We start from the raw sequence: 12,292 nt of genomic DNA, 5'->3' as shown, positions 1-12,292 counted from the left end.
GTTTTGCTGCGTGGGGGGGTCTGATGCGGAAATATGGTAAAGACCCACATCCCCCATACAATACGAAGAGCCACTACAGTGTGCACACTGCGTGAACACGACGTAGCGATGGGAAACAGTGAAGGCCTGCAACTGTGGGGGGGGGGTGTTACGGCACAGGAATGTCTGGGGGGGGATAGACCCACTTACAGAGAATTCCTTATGTTCTGCTGAGAGGATCTGTGGGGGGGGGTCAACCATAATAAATGACAAAACGAATAAATTATGAAAGTTTCAATGCCACTTGCCTTCATTATGATGGTGAAATGCTAATGCTAATGGAGACCTCGTTTCAAGCGGAACCTTCTTGAAAACAAAAATGATCATGAACTGAATATTTTAAATAGCTGTAGAAGATTTATTTTAAGAACATTTTGGCTAAAATGTCTTCTCATACTGATAGTTATGGAATAACAGCATGTCCTGGGTTCTGTAATCATCAACGAACCATTTTAGCACAGCAGGGCATCGAGAAGAGTAGGCGTGTCTATGGAGGGAGGGGCGGGGTTTGAAGGAAGGGGCTGGACCCGAGAGGCTTGTCTGATTATATTAGCAGGAAGTGCAGAGATATACAGCAACTGCAGTCCAACTCCATGTGGTAGAGGTGAGAAGTGCAATACTCATCCTTTCCGCGATATCAGTGCCTGCTTCCATCACCCTGAGATAAACACAGCACACACGACACAAACACACACATGACCCAGACTCACCCAGTTTATGGCCCTGCTAAACCGATAACATTTTTTAACACTTATAAAGGCCTGCTTAATAAATGTTGACTATTTTATGCAACCGGAAAAGAAAGCAGACGTATGGGTTCGGATTACACAGCGGGTAGAGTACTGTGAAACTGTGACTCCATAGAAACAGTGATATATGCACATACGTGCACACACTCACTTACTCACTCTCTCTCTCTCTCACACACACACACACACACACACACACACACACACACACACACACAGAGAGAGATTCAGGCAAGCTGTGCTGTCTCAGTGCCGATGTTACTCTGCTCACACATGGACAGATGGTTTACTAAGGCAAGTCTTCCATAGCCATGGTGAGACACTGCATGCCAAAGTCCTGTATCTACAGGTAGGCTGTGCCTTAGTCTGTTTTACAAAACCTGGTGAATAACAGCTGCATCAGTGAAAACACTGGCCACCTCCTTTCCTGTACTTAGGCAGGTTAAGTGTAAAAGTATGAGAAAATGTCCTCTTGTGCAGTTATAACCAGCACGAATGAATGCAGCTCAGTAAGAACAACAAAAGCACCACCAGTACTGGCAGGTACGTCACACGCAACTGATCTTACCTTCTCGTCTCTCGTACCTTATTCCTGTGTGCTCAGGCTGCATTTGACTCAGCACTGACCTGAGATGCACTAAACATACGACCAGAATTTAGGTTAAAGGTTAAAGGTGAGACATCAATCTGGATCGTGACTCGATCACTAGTAGCCACAGATATAGCCTCCTGCTATAGAAATGTCTGCTCGATAGTGTCTGAAGGATAATTACTCTCACCCAGCTGGTTGAAACACAAAACCACTTTATGACAGGTTCAAAAAGAGGTGCATATCTGGGTCACGAACCTGTTTCTGCCTTATCCGAAACCTGAGGTAGCTAGACAGGTTGAAAGAACAGCCCATTTAAAACAATTTGTCAAGACACCCTACATGTTGAGCTGCAGGATGACCCATAGCTGTCACACTAACAATGCAAGCTCCAAAAAATATCCAATATCAAGTTTCACAGGAGGCTCCCCTGATCACAGCCAGGTTGTTACGCACTCTTACACGCAGAGCTGACCCTTATGTCCCAAGTCCAGGCCACATTACTGTATCCAAAATCCTAACCTTAACCGCTACAGGAGAATCTCTAAAACTGATCTGGGATCTTGGACTTCTTTCCGTAGCCACAACCGCTTGTTCTTCTTCCGCAGGAGTGGACTTGCCCAGGAGTAGCCCGTGGCCAGGGTGGGGTGCTGGGGGCTCAAGGAAAGGACCGACAGGCCACGTTTGTAACGGATCTCTACCCCAGACATGCACAGACTGCTAATGACGCAGGATGTTAACAGGAGAGAAGTAGGGGGGATTGAACAGTGCTTTTTATGTCGGAGTATGTTTATGTCGGTGCAATTCTTTAGGAAAACTTGATGAAAAGCAGCAGGGTTAGGAGAGGCAGACTAGAGTCACAGAGCAGGGTGTCCACACGTATACCGATGCCCAAGCAACATCAGCTCAGCTCCATCTGCACATTTAATATACAAAGACACACACATTTTATATATATATAAAACACCCAGATTCCTTTACTCTGGGCCAGTGAGGAGCACAAAACCTCTCCTCCCCTCTCTCTACCCCCCCCTTCATCTCCTGCTCCTTCCAAGAACCCTTTTCATGGTACCCTTTTGTTGCAAGCAGGCCATGCAAAGAGAGGCAGACTATAAGAGCGCGCGTGTGTGTGTGTGTATGTGTGTGTGTGTGGGGGGGGGAAAGTCACAGGACAGAGCAAAGCTCACCTTCCTATCTCCAGTGGTATTTCCAGATGAAAGGCTTCTGCACACACACACACCCCCCCCCCCTCCCCAAGAGAGACTTTAGCTCCAACCTCTCGTGGACTTCCTGCTACGGAACCGCCGGTCTCCCAGAACGCACGCGCTCATCCTGCACCTACCGCCGCACTCCTGCGAAAGTGAGCACGAGCTGTTTACTTTCCCACAGCCCCCCGAACTCCCTGCCGCGCCACACACCAGTCCCTGGCTCCTCCCCCGTGCGTCACACTCGCAGGCGGAGTGAATTGCCTCCCTCGCCTGCTGCTAAACACTTAACATTCCCACTGGGCTGAAGCAACAGCCTTCTGCTGGGTTCAACCAATAGCAAAGCTGCAGGAAGGGCTTTTGTCCAATAACAACAGAGTGTGGGGGCGGGGAGTACAGGGGCTAAAAGGAATACAGAACAAGGCAGCAGGGGGAGAGAGGGAGAGAGAGAGAGAGAGAGAGAGAGAGAGAGAGAGAGAGAGAGAGAGAAGGGGGGGGGGTTTGTTTGGCAAGCGTATGAGGCAGGGAAATAAGCAGAATTACTTACCTGAGTGACTAAAAAATGGACTGTTATGCCCATCTCCATAGACTGCAATTCAGCTTTAAGGGCAGTATAAAATACAACTGATTTCAGACCAGCAGTTCAGTAGGTAAATTTGGTAATATGGATTTTCCATTATTGTGATTTTAAAAGTATCGGTGTTGCAGTTTTACAACTTTCACTTATTGCTAGAGCCATGGGTAGCAGGCTTCTGTGTGCTTTTACTCTGTGGTCCCTGACCTGCCCTGACGCAAGACACAAGCAACATGGAACGAACCGCAAGAGTGTAGATTTGGTACATTCAGCAAAAGAGCATAAAATTTGACAAAATCTGTATGTGACATCTTCCAAGAGAGGGCATCTATTGATTCAGGACACAACAGTAAAAGCTCGTAATGACTCCCGAGGTTCGCTCTTATGGCTCAAGCCTTTCTCTGTGGGTCCACCTGTAAATTCAAAATCCATCAAGAAACCGACGTCGTTAGTTAATAAACTTCACAGCGGCCCAGTACATGGGGACGAACAGGGCTTTCTTATCGGAGAGAATTTATTAAAACACATTAAACAAATTACACTCAGTACAAAGTAAAATGATGACAATTCACCTCTCTCCTGTTCATTCCGTTATCTTAAACAAGACAGCAACACTGGTTAGATTTATGCTCTAGCTCGTAGCGAGCCCTCGCTAGACCAAAGCGAAGCACGGAGGCGCGCGAGTGCATGCTGGGGACTCACGGCAGCAGCGGCACCGCGAACCACTTCAGCCTTTTGGTAGCTTTTGAAGCCTAGTGTACACCAGTGGTATTAGACTGAAGCTTTGTTTTATATTCAGTACATTCATATTAGCTTCAGTTTGATTGCATTTTAACCAGAGCGCAATGTCAATATCTGCACTACATTTAAAGAGGAAAAAAAATGATGATTATTTAATAGAAACCGAAGCCCAGTTCGTCAAATACATACAGTCATCTTCATGAGCATCCTGCAAAGTTTGGATTTATCGTTATTTAATGGTTTGAGGCTGTCTTTCCTTACGTGATGCGATGTGTAAAATCTGAGGTTTTGTGTGTATGAATACTGAACTATGAGCCCTCGCCCCTCCCACTACCCTCCATGGCCCCTCCCCTGCCCCGCCCACATTCATTGTCTACACATATGAACACCATTCAAGTACTCAACTACACTTTGTGCGATGATCAAGTTTAGCATGTTAGCAACCACTTACACTGGTGGCGGGATGCAAAAGACACAACAGAAAAAAACCCAGACAAACAGTTTAACCTCCATTAGAGAAAGAAAGCCACACAATGGCTGAATACCAAATACTAGAACCAGAAGGTGCAGAGGACATCAGTAATTAAATTAGGTTTCACCTGGCTGTACGTCAGCGTGCCTGGAGACCCACTGAAATGATCGGGAAGTTACAGATTAAAAACACGTAGTAGATTATTTTAAAATTAGACCCAACCTTTTCCGCTTGCGTACTGGTAATGGTAGCAAAAGCAGGTCTGTTCACAGATCCAGTGGCCCACAGCTACAGACTGTTAATATCCTTCACACACTGACATACAGGGGAAAATGCACTATATATAATAAGCAAAACATACTGTTCCAGATTTTCAGGTCCGGAAAGGAGTCCAACGGTCAAAGAACGCCACTCTGGTCTTTGGAGAAAGCGCCTCTTCCGAGTTTCAGCCCAAAGATCGCGATGATACATTCAAAATGAGAATAAAAGTAATGCTATCATGGGAAAATAAAAAAAAAACCCAGAAATGTCCCCCTTACGGAGGAATACACAGCACACGCTATCTCCGTAAATTCAGACGCTCCCAGCTTAAATCAGATGCCAGGAGTCGGCACATTCACTCTTTCTGTATAATCAACAATGAAGAAACAAGGAGAACACTTGGTTTCTGCTCTATAACACACCCTCAGCCTCCTATAACGCCACGGACCCCCAATACCGTCTGCAAAGAGGCCGTCGGAGAGATAAACACCTTGGATCATACGCCGTGCTTGATTATCAACATTCAGATATTAAAGAAAGTGTTTCACAGACAATTCAAACTACATCTATCTGTAGTTGGTGGCTGTTAGGATACTTGTTTATGATCTCATATTTACTTATGTCCATCAAGCAAAGTTCCATTTATATTGTTAAGCAAAACAGAACAATAAAAACAAAAAACCTGACAAGGACCGTATATAACGGATCAGTAATTCCAGGATATGGCTAAATAACTTTCATGATACAGAACACTGTGTTTCTTAGTGCACGCAGCATGTGTTTACACCCATTCTTCCAGTGCTTAGCTAAGCAAATGCCTTTAATTCACTATACAGTGCATTCCAAACAAAAGATATCACATGAATCCGTAGCTAAAGCGTTCGGGTGTCTACTCTTCTCTCATATGCTTTTCACCACTGTGGCACTGCAAGTCCGTATTTCTCTTCTTCGGGATGCACTACAGAAAAAGAACCTCTAGGGGGCAGCAGTGGCACACCACATTCAAGCAGTGGCAAAAGAATGTGTTCGAGGTGCAAGAGGGGAAGATTGTACGTTACATCCAAACAGAAGTGGATACTAGTGCAGGAGATAGTCAGGGTGAGGCTGCGCCAGACCCCAAAGCCTGGGTCAAGCAGAGGCCAGAGAGTTTTCAACAAAACAGGAGACATGGGAGCAGAAGATCGTCCTCCATAAGCATGACACGGGGGGGGAGAGGAGGTTGTGGGGTGGGTTGGGGAAGCCGGCAGCCAGTGCTCGGTCCTCTCGGCTGACAGACCGTTTCATAATCACAGGAGTAAAGCGAGAAAGCAGGTGCCTACCGAACAAACTTAACCGGCGCGTACGCGAGACGAAAGTGCAATGGATACGGTGAGTTTATATCTGTATGGTAGCTAGTCATCTGCAGGACAGGGCGCACCCAAAACGGCGCCCGTTCGTCCCTGAACGGGGTGGAGGCCGGCGGTCAGGGTTAGTCTTCGATGCAGATGACGTCGGTGGGCTTGCCGGATTTCAGGTCGGGGGGAGACGCGTCTCTCAGAGCGTCGCACGGCTTCTTGTCCAGGTGGCTGTTGGGTGGCGGCGGACCGTTGGAGGAAACTGCGAGGAGAGCCAGAGACAGACACGCAGTCAAGCCGGCATCCGCGCTGGGAGGAAGACGAAGGCCGGAACTCGGCTTAAAGCTGAGAGGAGAACGTCGGGTTTGCCACGCTGGCGCCGCGCCATTATCGATGTAACAAGTTTAAAGCATTCTGTTAAGCTACAAACGCGGGCCCGTTGCCATGGGAGAGTTACGGTGCGAACCGGGGCCCAGAGAGTAGAGCTATAGACACGGGCCTATGATTTTCTCGTGCGAAGCGAGGTAGTAGCAGGTACTGCTCACCGCTGATGTACGGGCCGAGGGGCATCTGGCTGTAGTTCACCATGGGTGTGCCGCCAGGGCCTCTGAAACCCCCTCCAAAACTGTTACTGTACATCTGAGAACAGGCGAATGAGCCCTGGGGAAAAGACTACAGCCACAGAGAGAGAGAGAGAGAGAGAGAGAGAGAGAGAGAGAGAGAGAGAGAGAGAGAGAGAGAGAGAGAGAGAGAGACAAGACAGAGACAAAGAGGGAAGTAACTAGGCCTCTACGTACTACTGGAGCTGCTGTTAACTTGAAAATAATGACAACCCACACAGCGAGGGAATTAGATTAACGTATCCGTGCTAAAGCTGCCTACAGCTCGTAGTACTAAAGTCATAACTGTGTGCACTATGTGACGGGACGCTGTAGCTGCGACCGGTCCTGGAATCTGCAAATGTGAGATGAATTCTACAGGAAACCTCAGTGTGCTACAAGAAAGTGTCCGCAACCAACCAGGTTTGCTAGCAAAATCTCAGCTCCATGGTGTTGACGCCTTTATATGGAAATGCAGCCTGGGGCTCTGCAGGGTGGCAGTAAGCTGAAAGCGCGGGCGAGGGAGGGCCGACGGCACAGACGCAGACCTGCTGGGGGGGCAGCTCGTTGCCCCGGCTGGTGAGACGACTGAGGATGCTCCTCTCGGACATCTGCAGGCGGGCGGAGACGGGTGGGATGCGAGACAGCATGGACGGCAGCCTCGTCACGTCGGCCTTCATGTCGCTCAACAGCTCCTCCAGCTGGTTCAGCACTGCAACGACACCCGGCGCGGCACCGCGTCAGCCAGAGGTGGCCAGAGGCGTGGGGAGGGGGCGTCGTAGGGGGTGGCGCAGCGGCAAACCTTTGTGCAGGACGGCGTTGGCGGGCTTGTTCCCGGCGAGCGACTCTTTGGACAGGTGCTGGTGTGACTCAGCCAGGCACTCCACCTCGGCGAAGCGGCTGTGCAGGGCCATAGCTGGGTGGCTGGCGTCCTGGCTCATGTTCAGGTAGGCTGCCCTGCGTAACTGCTCCTCGATCACCAGCGCCTGCTCCAGCAGCTACGACACACACACACACACACACACACACACACACACACACACACACGCACGCACGCACGCACGCACACAGAGTGAGGCAAGCCAAACGCATCAATACCAAACATGCATACGATTGGGAAGAACCTCATTCATTACAACATGCATATAATTATGAATTACTAACATACAAACGCATAGAATAATTTAAGAATGGGAAAATGCATGTAATGTAAGTGAATAATTTCACGACATAAAATATGTAATAATAAATAAGAAAATCCTGTATATAATTCTAAGCAGAGTGATGCACTTTGAAACGGCGAGCGAGGAACTTGTTCTTCATCTCCAAGTAGTTCCCTTTATTCATCTCCGTTTTGAAGGGCTCATTGAGGATGGCGTAGCGCGGGTCATTCTGGATGTCCTGCCAGCGCGCGTAGCCGTGTCTGGAGGCACGCAGCAGGTCAAGGGGCCAAACGTGGCTAACGGGGGAGCGAGGAGAGGGGAACCCCCTGACAGCAGCCTGCCCGTCTGTCTGACCGTCATCCCGCCTCCTTTTCTCTGATTCGCTCTGGTTCGCTCCTGTCACGGCGTGTGACAAAACGCAGACAGCCCAGTGTCTGGGGGGGGGCGTCTGCCAGAAGCTCCGCGGCAGGAGTTCAAAGGCAGCGGAAACCGTGATGGGGGCGTTAGAGCAGGATACGTTACTATGCCAGCCAGCAACCAGTAGTCATGGCGACGGTGCCAGATGTCGTACATCTTTCCAGATGACAGGGCCACCCGCTCTTCGTTCTGCCACAGAGTGTGTAGTTCTGTGAACACACACACACACACACACACACACACCACTGTGTCATTCTCCTGGCGTCCCGTGCGCGCGTTTTTGAGGCGGCACGTCCCGCGTCGCTGGCGGGTGGGGTGGGGGAATGTTAGGGCGTCGCTCGGCTCACCCGTGAAGCCCCCATCGGCGATGTTGAACATAAAGCGCGCCTTGCTGGTGCTCCTGTCGTCCTTGGCGCTCTCGTCCACCTCGTCCCTGGCCTCCTTCTCTCCGTTCAGCTGAGACTCCGCAGGGTCCTCGCACTGCGCCTCGCGGGTGGCCGCTGCAGAAATCAACACGCGCGGGGCGTCCAAGAGGTCAGCAGCCCCGAACGTGACGACTGCAGAGTAACATTAACGCCTGGTTTCATTATGGCTTACGGGCGTCTGCGGTACCAGAAATAACGCGATAATGAGCTTTAGATTGTACGGTTGATTCCGGAACAACTCGCGCCGGCTTTAATTTGGACCATAAGTCCAGCTTCACAGGACACTCACTGTTCCTCTCGATCCCTTTATACACACTAGTGAGTCTTACTCTCACCTGGTTTTTGCTCTTTGTCTTCTCCTTTCGGAGGAGCAGAGTCATTCTCTGTTTTCTCAGGCGAGTTCTCTGGATCTTTATTTTGCTCCCCTACAAAGCAGCAGAATTTGGTGTCCCACTGTTTTTCTATCAGCTAATATGAAAGGTGAAATGAACCGTGCTCGCACCTGTCGGCGTCATCTGATTGGCGGGCTGTTCCGTCTTTTTGGATGATGGCTGGGTTTGATTGGACGACGGCTCCAACTGGGAGGGCGGGTTGTCTTTTTTCTCGCTTTCCTCGCTGGACTTCTCCTCAGAGCTGGCTCTCTTTGGTTCTTCACTCTCATTGGTCGTCTCCGGCGTGGGGGAGGGCTCTGACTCTTTGGAAGGCTAAGGGCAGAGAGAAGGCCTTTCAGAAAAAAAGTACCCGAAGGAAGAAACACACCTAGGGGCTTGTGGGAGGTTTTTGCAATCACGTCACCTCGGAATCCACTGCTTTGGCGCCGTCCTGGTCAGCAGTCTCTTTGTCTTCTTGGGGACCAGGACCACAGTCAGTCTTGTCTGTCAGACACAAACTCCAGTCGGACACTGCTTTAAAAAAAATCACTGGTTCCCAGTCATTGGTTCCTGTGGCCAGTCCCTCTCTCTCACACACACTCACACACACACCCCCCCCCCCCCCCACAGACACACTCACACTCACACACACACTCACACACCCCCACAGACACACACACACTCACCACCCCCCCCAGACACACTCACACTCACACACACCCCCACAGACACACACACACTCACACACACACACCCCCCCCCACACACTCACACTCACACACACACACACACACTCACACACACACACACACACACACACACACACACACACACACACACACAGACACACTCACACTCACACTCACACACACCCCCACAGACACACACACACTCACACACACACTCACACACACCCCCACAGACACACACTCACACACACACCGGCACTCACCTGACGGAATGGGTGCACCACTCACACAGACCTCTACTCACCTGAAGGAACAGGTGTGCTCGGCTGTGTAGGGGCAGGACTGGCTAGAACAGGGGTGTTTGGGTCTGATGACAGACTTTCAGTGAGTTTCTTTAGTTCTAAGCCAGCAGGAATCAGATCTGGAGTGCTGTATTTCCCATTCACATGCTCAAACTCCTGCACCTACACACACACACACACACACACACATTGCTTTGTCAAATTGAACACTTGAATGCAGTTGTAGCAGATATGCTATTATCTTATCTCTAGGGCCCTACCAAATTCATGGCCGTCATAATTGCATCATGGACTATGAAATTGGCCTTTTCCCATGAAATATCCGATTTTTTGTGAAATGCAGGAAAACTGGGGGAAAAAGATCAGCTATGTCCCTTAAGCTAGTCTGCCAGAGCTTGTCACTTTTTTCTAGAGAGTCAAGAGAGACCATCACACCCTTTCTTTCCTAAAAGTCGTAACTTAAGGTTATGCATTTTCGAGTTTTCCTGATTTCTGAATTTAAATCCGTAAACAGTGACGTTCCCGATTTTGACCAACTCCTTTAGCTGGAATTGGAAACAAATGTGTCTGTTATGTTTTGGAAGTTGTTCGAGGCTCCAGCATTGTTATCATGCTTATACCTATCTAGGGGCAACAGTGTTAAAACGCCAACAAGTATTTTTACCTCAGGGACAGAGAATGATGCACAACACTGTCCCACGCAGCGAGTAAGGTAAGCTATTAGATTAGCATGGCAAGCTAGCCTGGTGAGGCTAAGCTTCCACCCTAGCTCTGTAGTTAAGTGTTTATTTAATAAATTATATATTTTAAAATGCTCTGAAATGTGCCGATTGACTTCTAATATCTGTGAAGTCTGCCATTTTTGAGAAACAAGGTCCATAAAATTAATAATTTTTTTCCCCCGTGAATTTAGTAGGGCCCTTACAATTCTTCGTACGTGGCTCTAGTGCCCTCGTCACTCGGAGGCTTTCCCAAAACGCCCTGGGTGCCGTACCTTTTTCCGAACCAGAGACATGACCCCAATCCTGGTGAGGACGTGCTGTCGGGACAGCCCCTCCCTCGGCACGCCGTCTGCAAACGTCTCAGCCCCGTCCGCTCCGGGTTCACACAGGTGCCGCATGAACAGGGATACGTACGCCCTGAGAGACACGCGCACGCGCACACACACATACACACACCGCTAGCTAGCGATGCCAGGTAAACTAAACGGCTGGACCGGGCATTGCGGCGTACCTGAACTCTTTCTCGCTTTTGCCTTTGAGGTCCCTGACGAGCCAGTGGGAGTTGAACGCGTCCTGCGGGGGCATGCCCCATCGCATGATGGCATTCAGGAAGGCCTTCCTCTGCCGTGCGTTAAAGCCAAGTACCTGGGTCAGCACCAGGCCCCACACACGCAGGCACGCACGCACACGCACACGCACACACACACACACACACGCATTCATACACACACACACACACACACACGCATTCATACACACACACACACACACACACACGCATTCATACACACACACACACACACACACACACACACTCACACACACGCATTCATACACACACACACACACACACACACACACACACACACACACACACAAAAAGCCTTGTGAATAACTTTTAGCCAGAGTACTGCGAAGAAACGACTCAGCTCATTGGTTATAAGATTCTCTTGAAATGCATATGACTGTTTTCCGAATCTCGCTGTTTGGAAACTACTAGCGTTGCAGACGAGGATGAGATGCCCACCTCAATGTTGCCCCCTACTCTGGCCAGCAGTGGTGGGAGCGGTTTATCCCGGTCACTCTTCAGCTGTCTGCGAGACTGCCGGCGCCCTCCTGGTGAAACAGACGCTCGGTCAGAACGGAGGATCCTGCAAAGAGCTTATGGAAACCATCAGAGATGCCGAGCCAGCACGAGTGGGTGGGGTTGGGTGGGTGAGGGAGATGGTAGGGTTGCGGGTGGTAAGGAGGTGGTGCCTACCTTCAGGTCTCTCCTCGAAATCTTCATCCTCATCCTCGGACCCCACTGAGTACTCGGACTGATTGTCTGAAAGGTCATCTTGCCACTCTGAGCCCCGGACCATAAGGAGACGGCGCGCACACACACACACACACACACACACACACATACATACACACACACACACGCACCCACAACCACGCACAAACACGCGTGCACACACCCACCCGCCGCTCGCCCGCCCACAAACACACACGCAAAGACAAGCACACACACACACACACACATGCACACACGCATGCACACACACACACATGCACACAAGCACAGACACACACATGCAAACACAGACAGACAGACACAGACAAACACACACATAGACACAGACAGTACTGCAGGA

At 49.8% G+C, this 12,292-nt stretch overlaps 2 protein-coding genes across 14 annotated transcripts in view; both read right to left on the bottom strand.

Moving 5' to 3' along the window:
* The window catches only part of arhgef10la (Rho guanine nucleotide exchange factor (GEF) 10-like a), an 83,321-nt gene extending 80,514 nt beyond the window's left edge, over window positions 1–2,807 (bottom strand). For 2 of the 6 annotated variants that reach the window (XM_081705816.1, XM_027025307.3), the window contains exon 1: window positions 2,565–2,806. The gene's annotated coding sequence lies outside the window, so the exon portion shown is untranslated. Of the gene's footprint in view, window positions 1–287; window positions 346–487; window positions 698–1,899; window positions 2,035–2,564 lie in introns of all 6 variants that reach the window. The other 4 variants (XM_081705815.1, XM_081705814.1, XM_081705812.1 and 1 more) reach the window with 4 other exon arrangements.
* Window positions 2,808–3,652: 845 nt separating this feature from the next.
* Window positions 3,653–12,292, bottom strand: part of chd5 (chromodomain helicase DNA binding protein 5) — a 28,524-nt gene continuing 19,884 nt past the window's right edge. Inside the window, exons 26-40 of one of the 8 annotated variants that reach the window (XM_035520464.2) lie at window positions 11,914–12,000; window positions 11,680–11,768; window positions 11,164–11,297; window positions 10,925–11,069; window positions 9,933–10,092; window positions 9,364–9,473; window positions 9,071–9,272; window positions 8,904–8,993; window positions 8,491–8,700; window positions 8,244–8,352; window positions 7,854–7,986; window positions 7,366–7,561; window positions 7,112–7,275; window positions 6,510–6,636; window positions 3,653–6,226 (exon numbers count right to left, since the gene is read on the bottom strand). In XM_035520464.2, coding sequence (XP_035376357.2) covers window positions 6,099–6,226; window positions 6,510–6,636; window positions 7,112–7,275; window positions 7,366–7,561; window positions 7,854–7,986; window positions 8,244–8,352; window positions 8,491–8,700; window positions 8,904–8,993; window positions 9,071–9,272; window positions 9,364–9,473; window positions 9,933–10,092; window positions 10,925–11,069; window positions 11,164–11,297; window positions 11,680–11,768; window positions 11,914–12,000 — 2,084 coding nt within the window. In that variant the 3' untranslated portion in view covers window positions 3,653–6,098. The remainder of the gene's footprint in view (window positions 6,227–6,509; window positions 6,637–7,111; window positions 7,276–7,365; window positions 7,562–7,853; window positions 7,987–8,243; window positions 8,353–8,490; window positions 8,701–8,903; window positions 8,994–9,070; window positions 9,273–9,363; window positions 9,474–9,932; window positions 10,093–10,924; window positions 11,070–11,163; window positions 11,298–11,679; window positions 11,769–11,913; window positions 12,001–12,292) is intronic. The other 7 variants (XM_035520468.2, XM_035520465.2, XM_035520466.2 and 4 more) reach the window with 7 other exon arrangements.

The sequence above is a fragment of the Electrophorus electricus genome, chromosome 22 (genome assembly GCF_041902795.1).
Source record: "Electrophorus electricus isolate QZ-2024a chromosome 22, ASM4190279v1, whole genome shotgun sequence".
Taxonomy (NCBI): domain Eukaryota; kingdom Metazoa; phylum Chordata; class Actinopteri; order Gymnotiformes; family Gymnotidae; genus Electrophorus; species Electrophorus electricus.
This window is presented reverse-complemented; position numbering and strand designations above follow the sequence as displayed.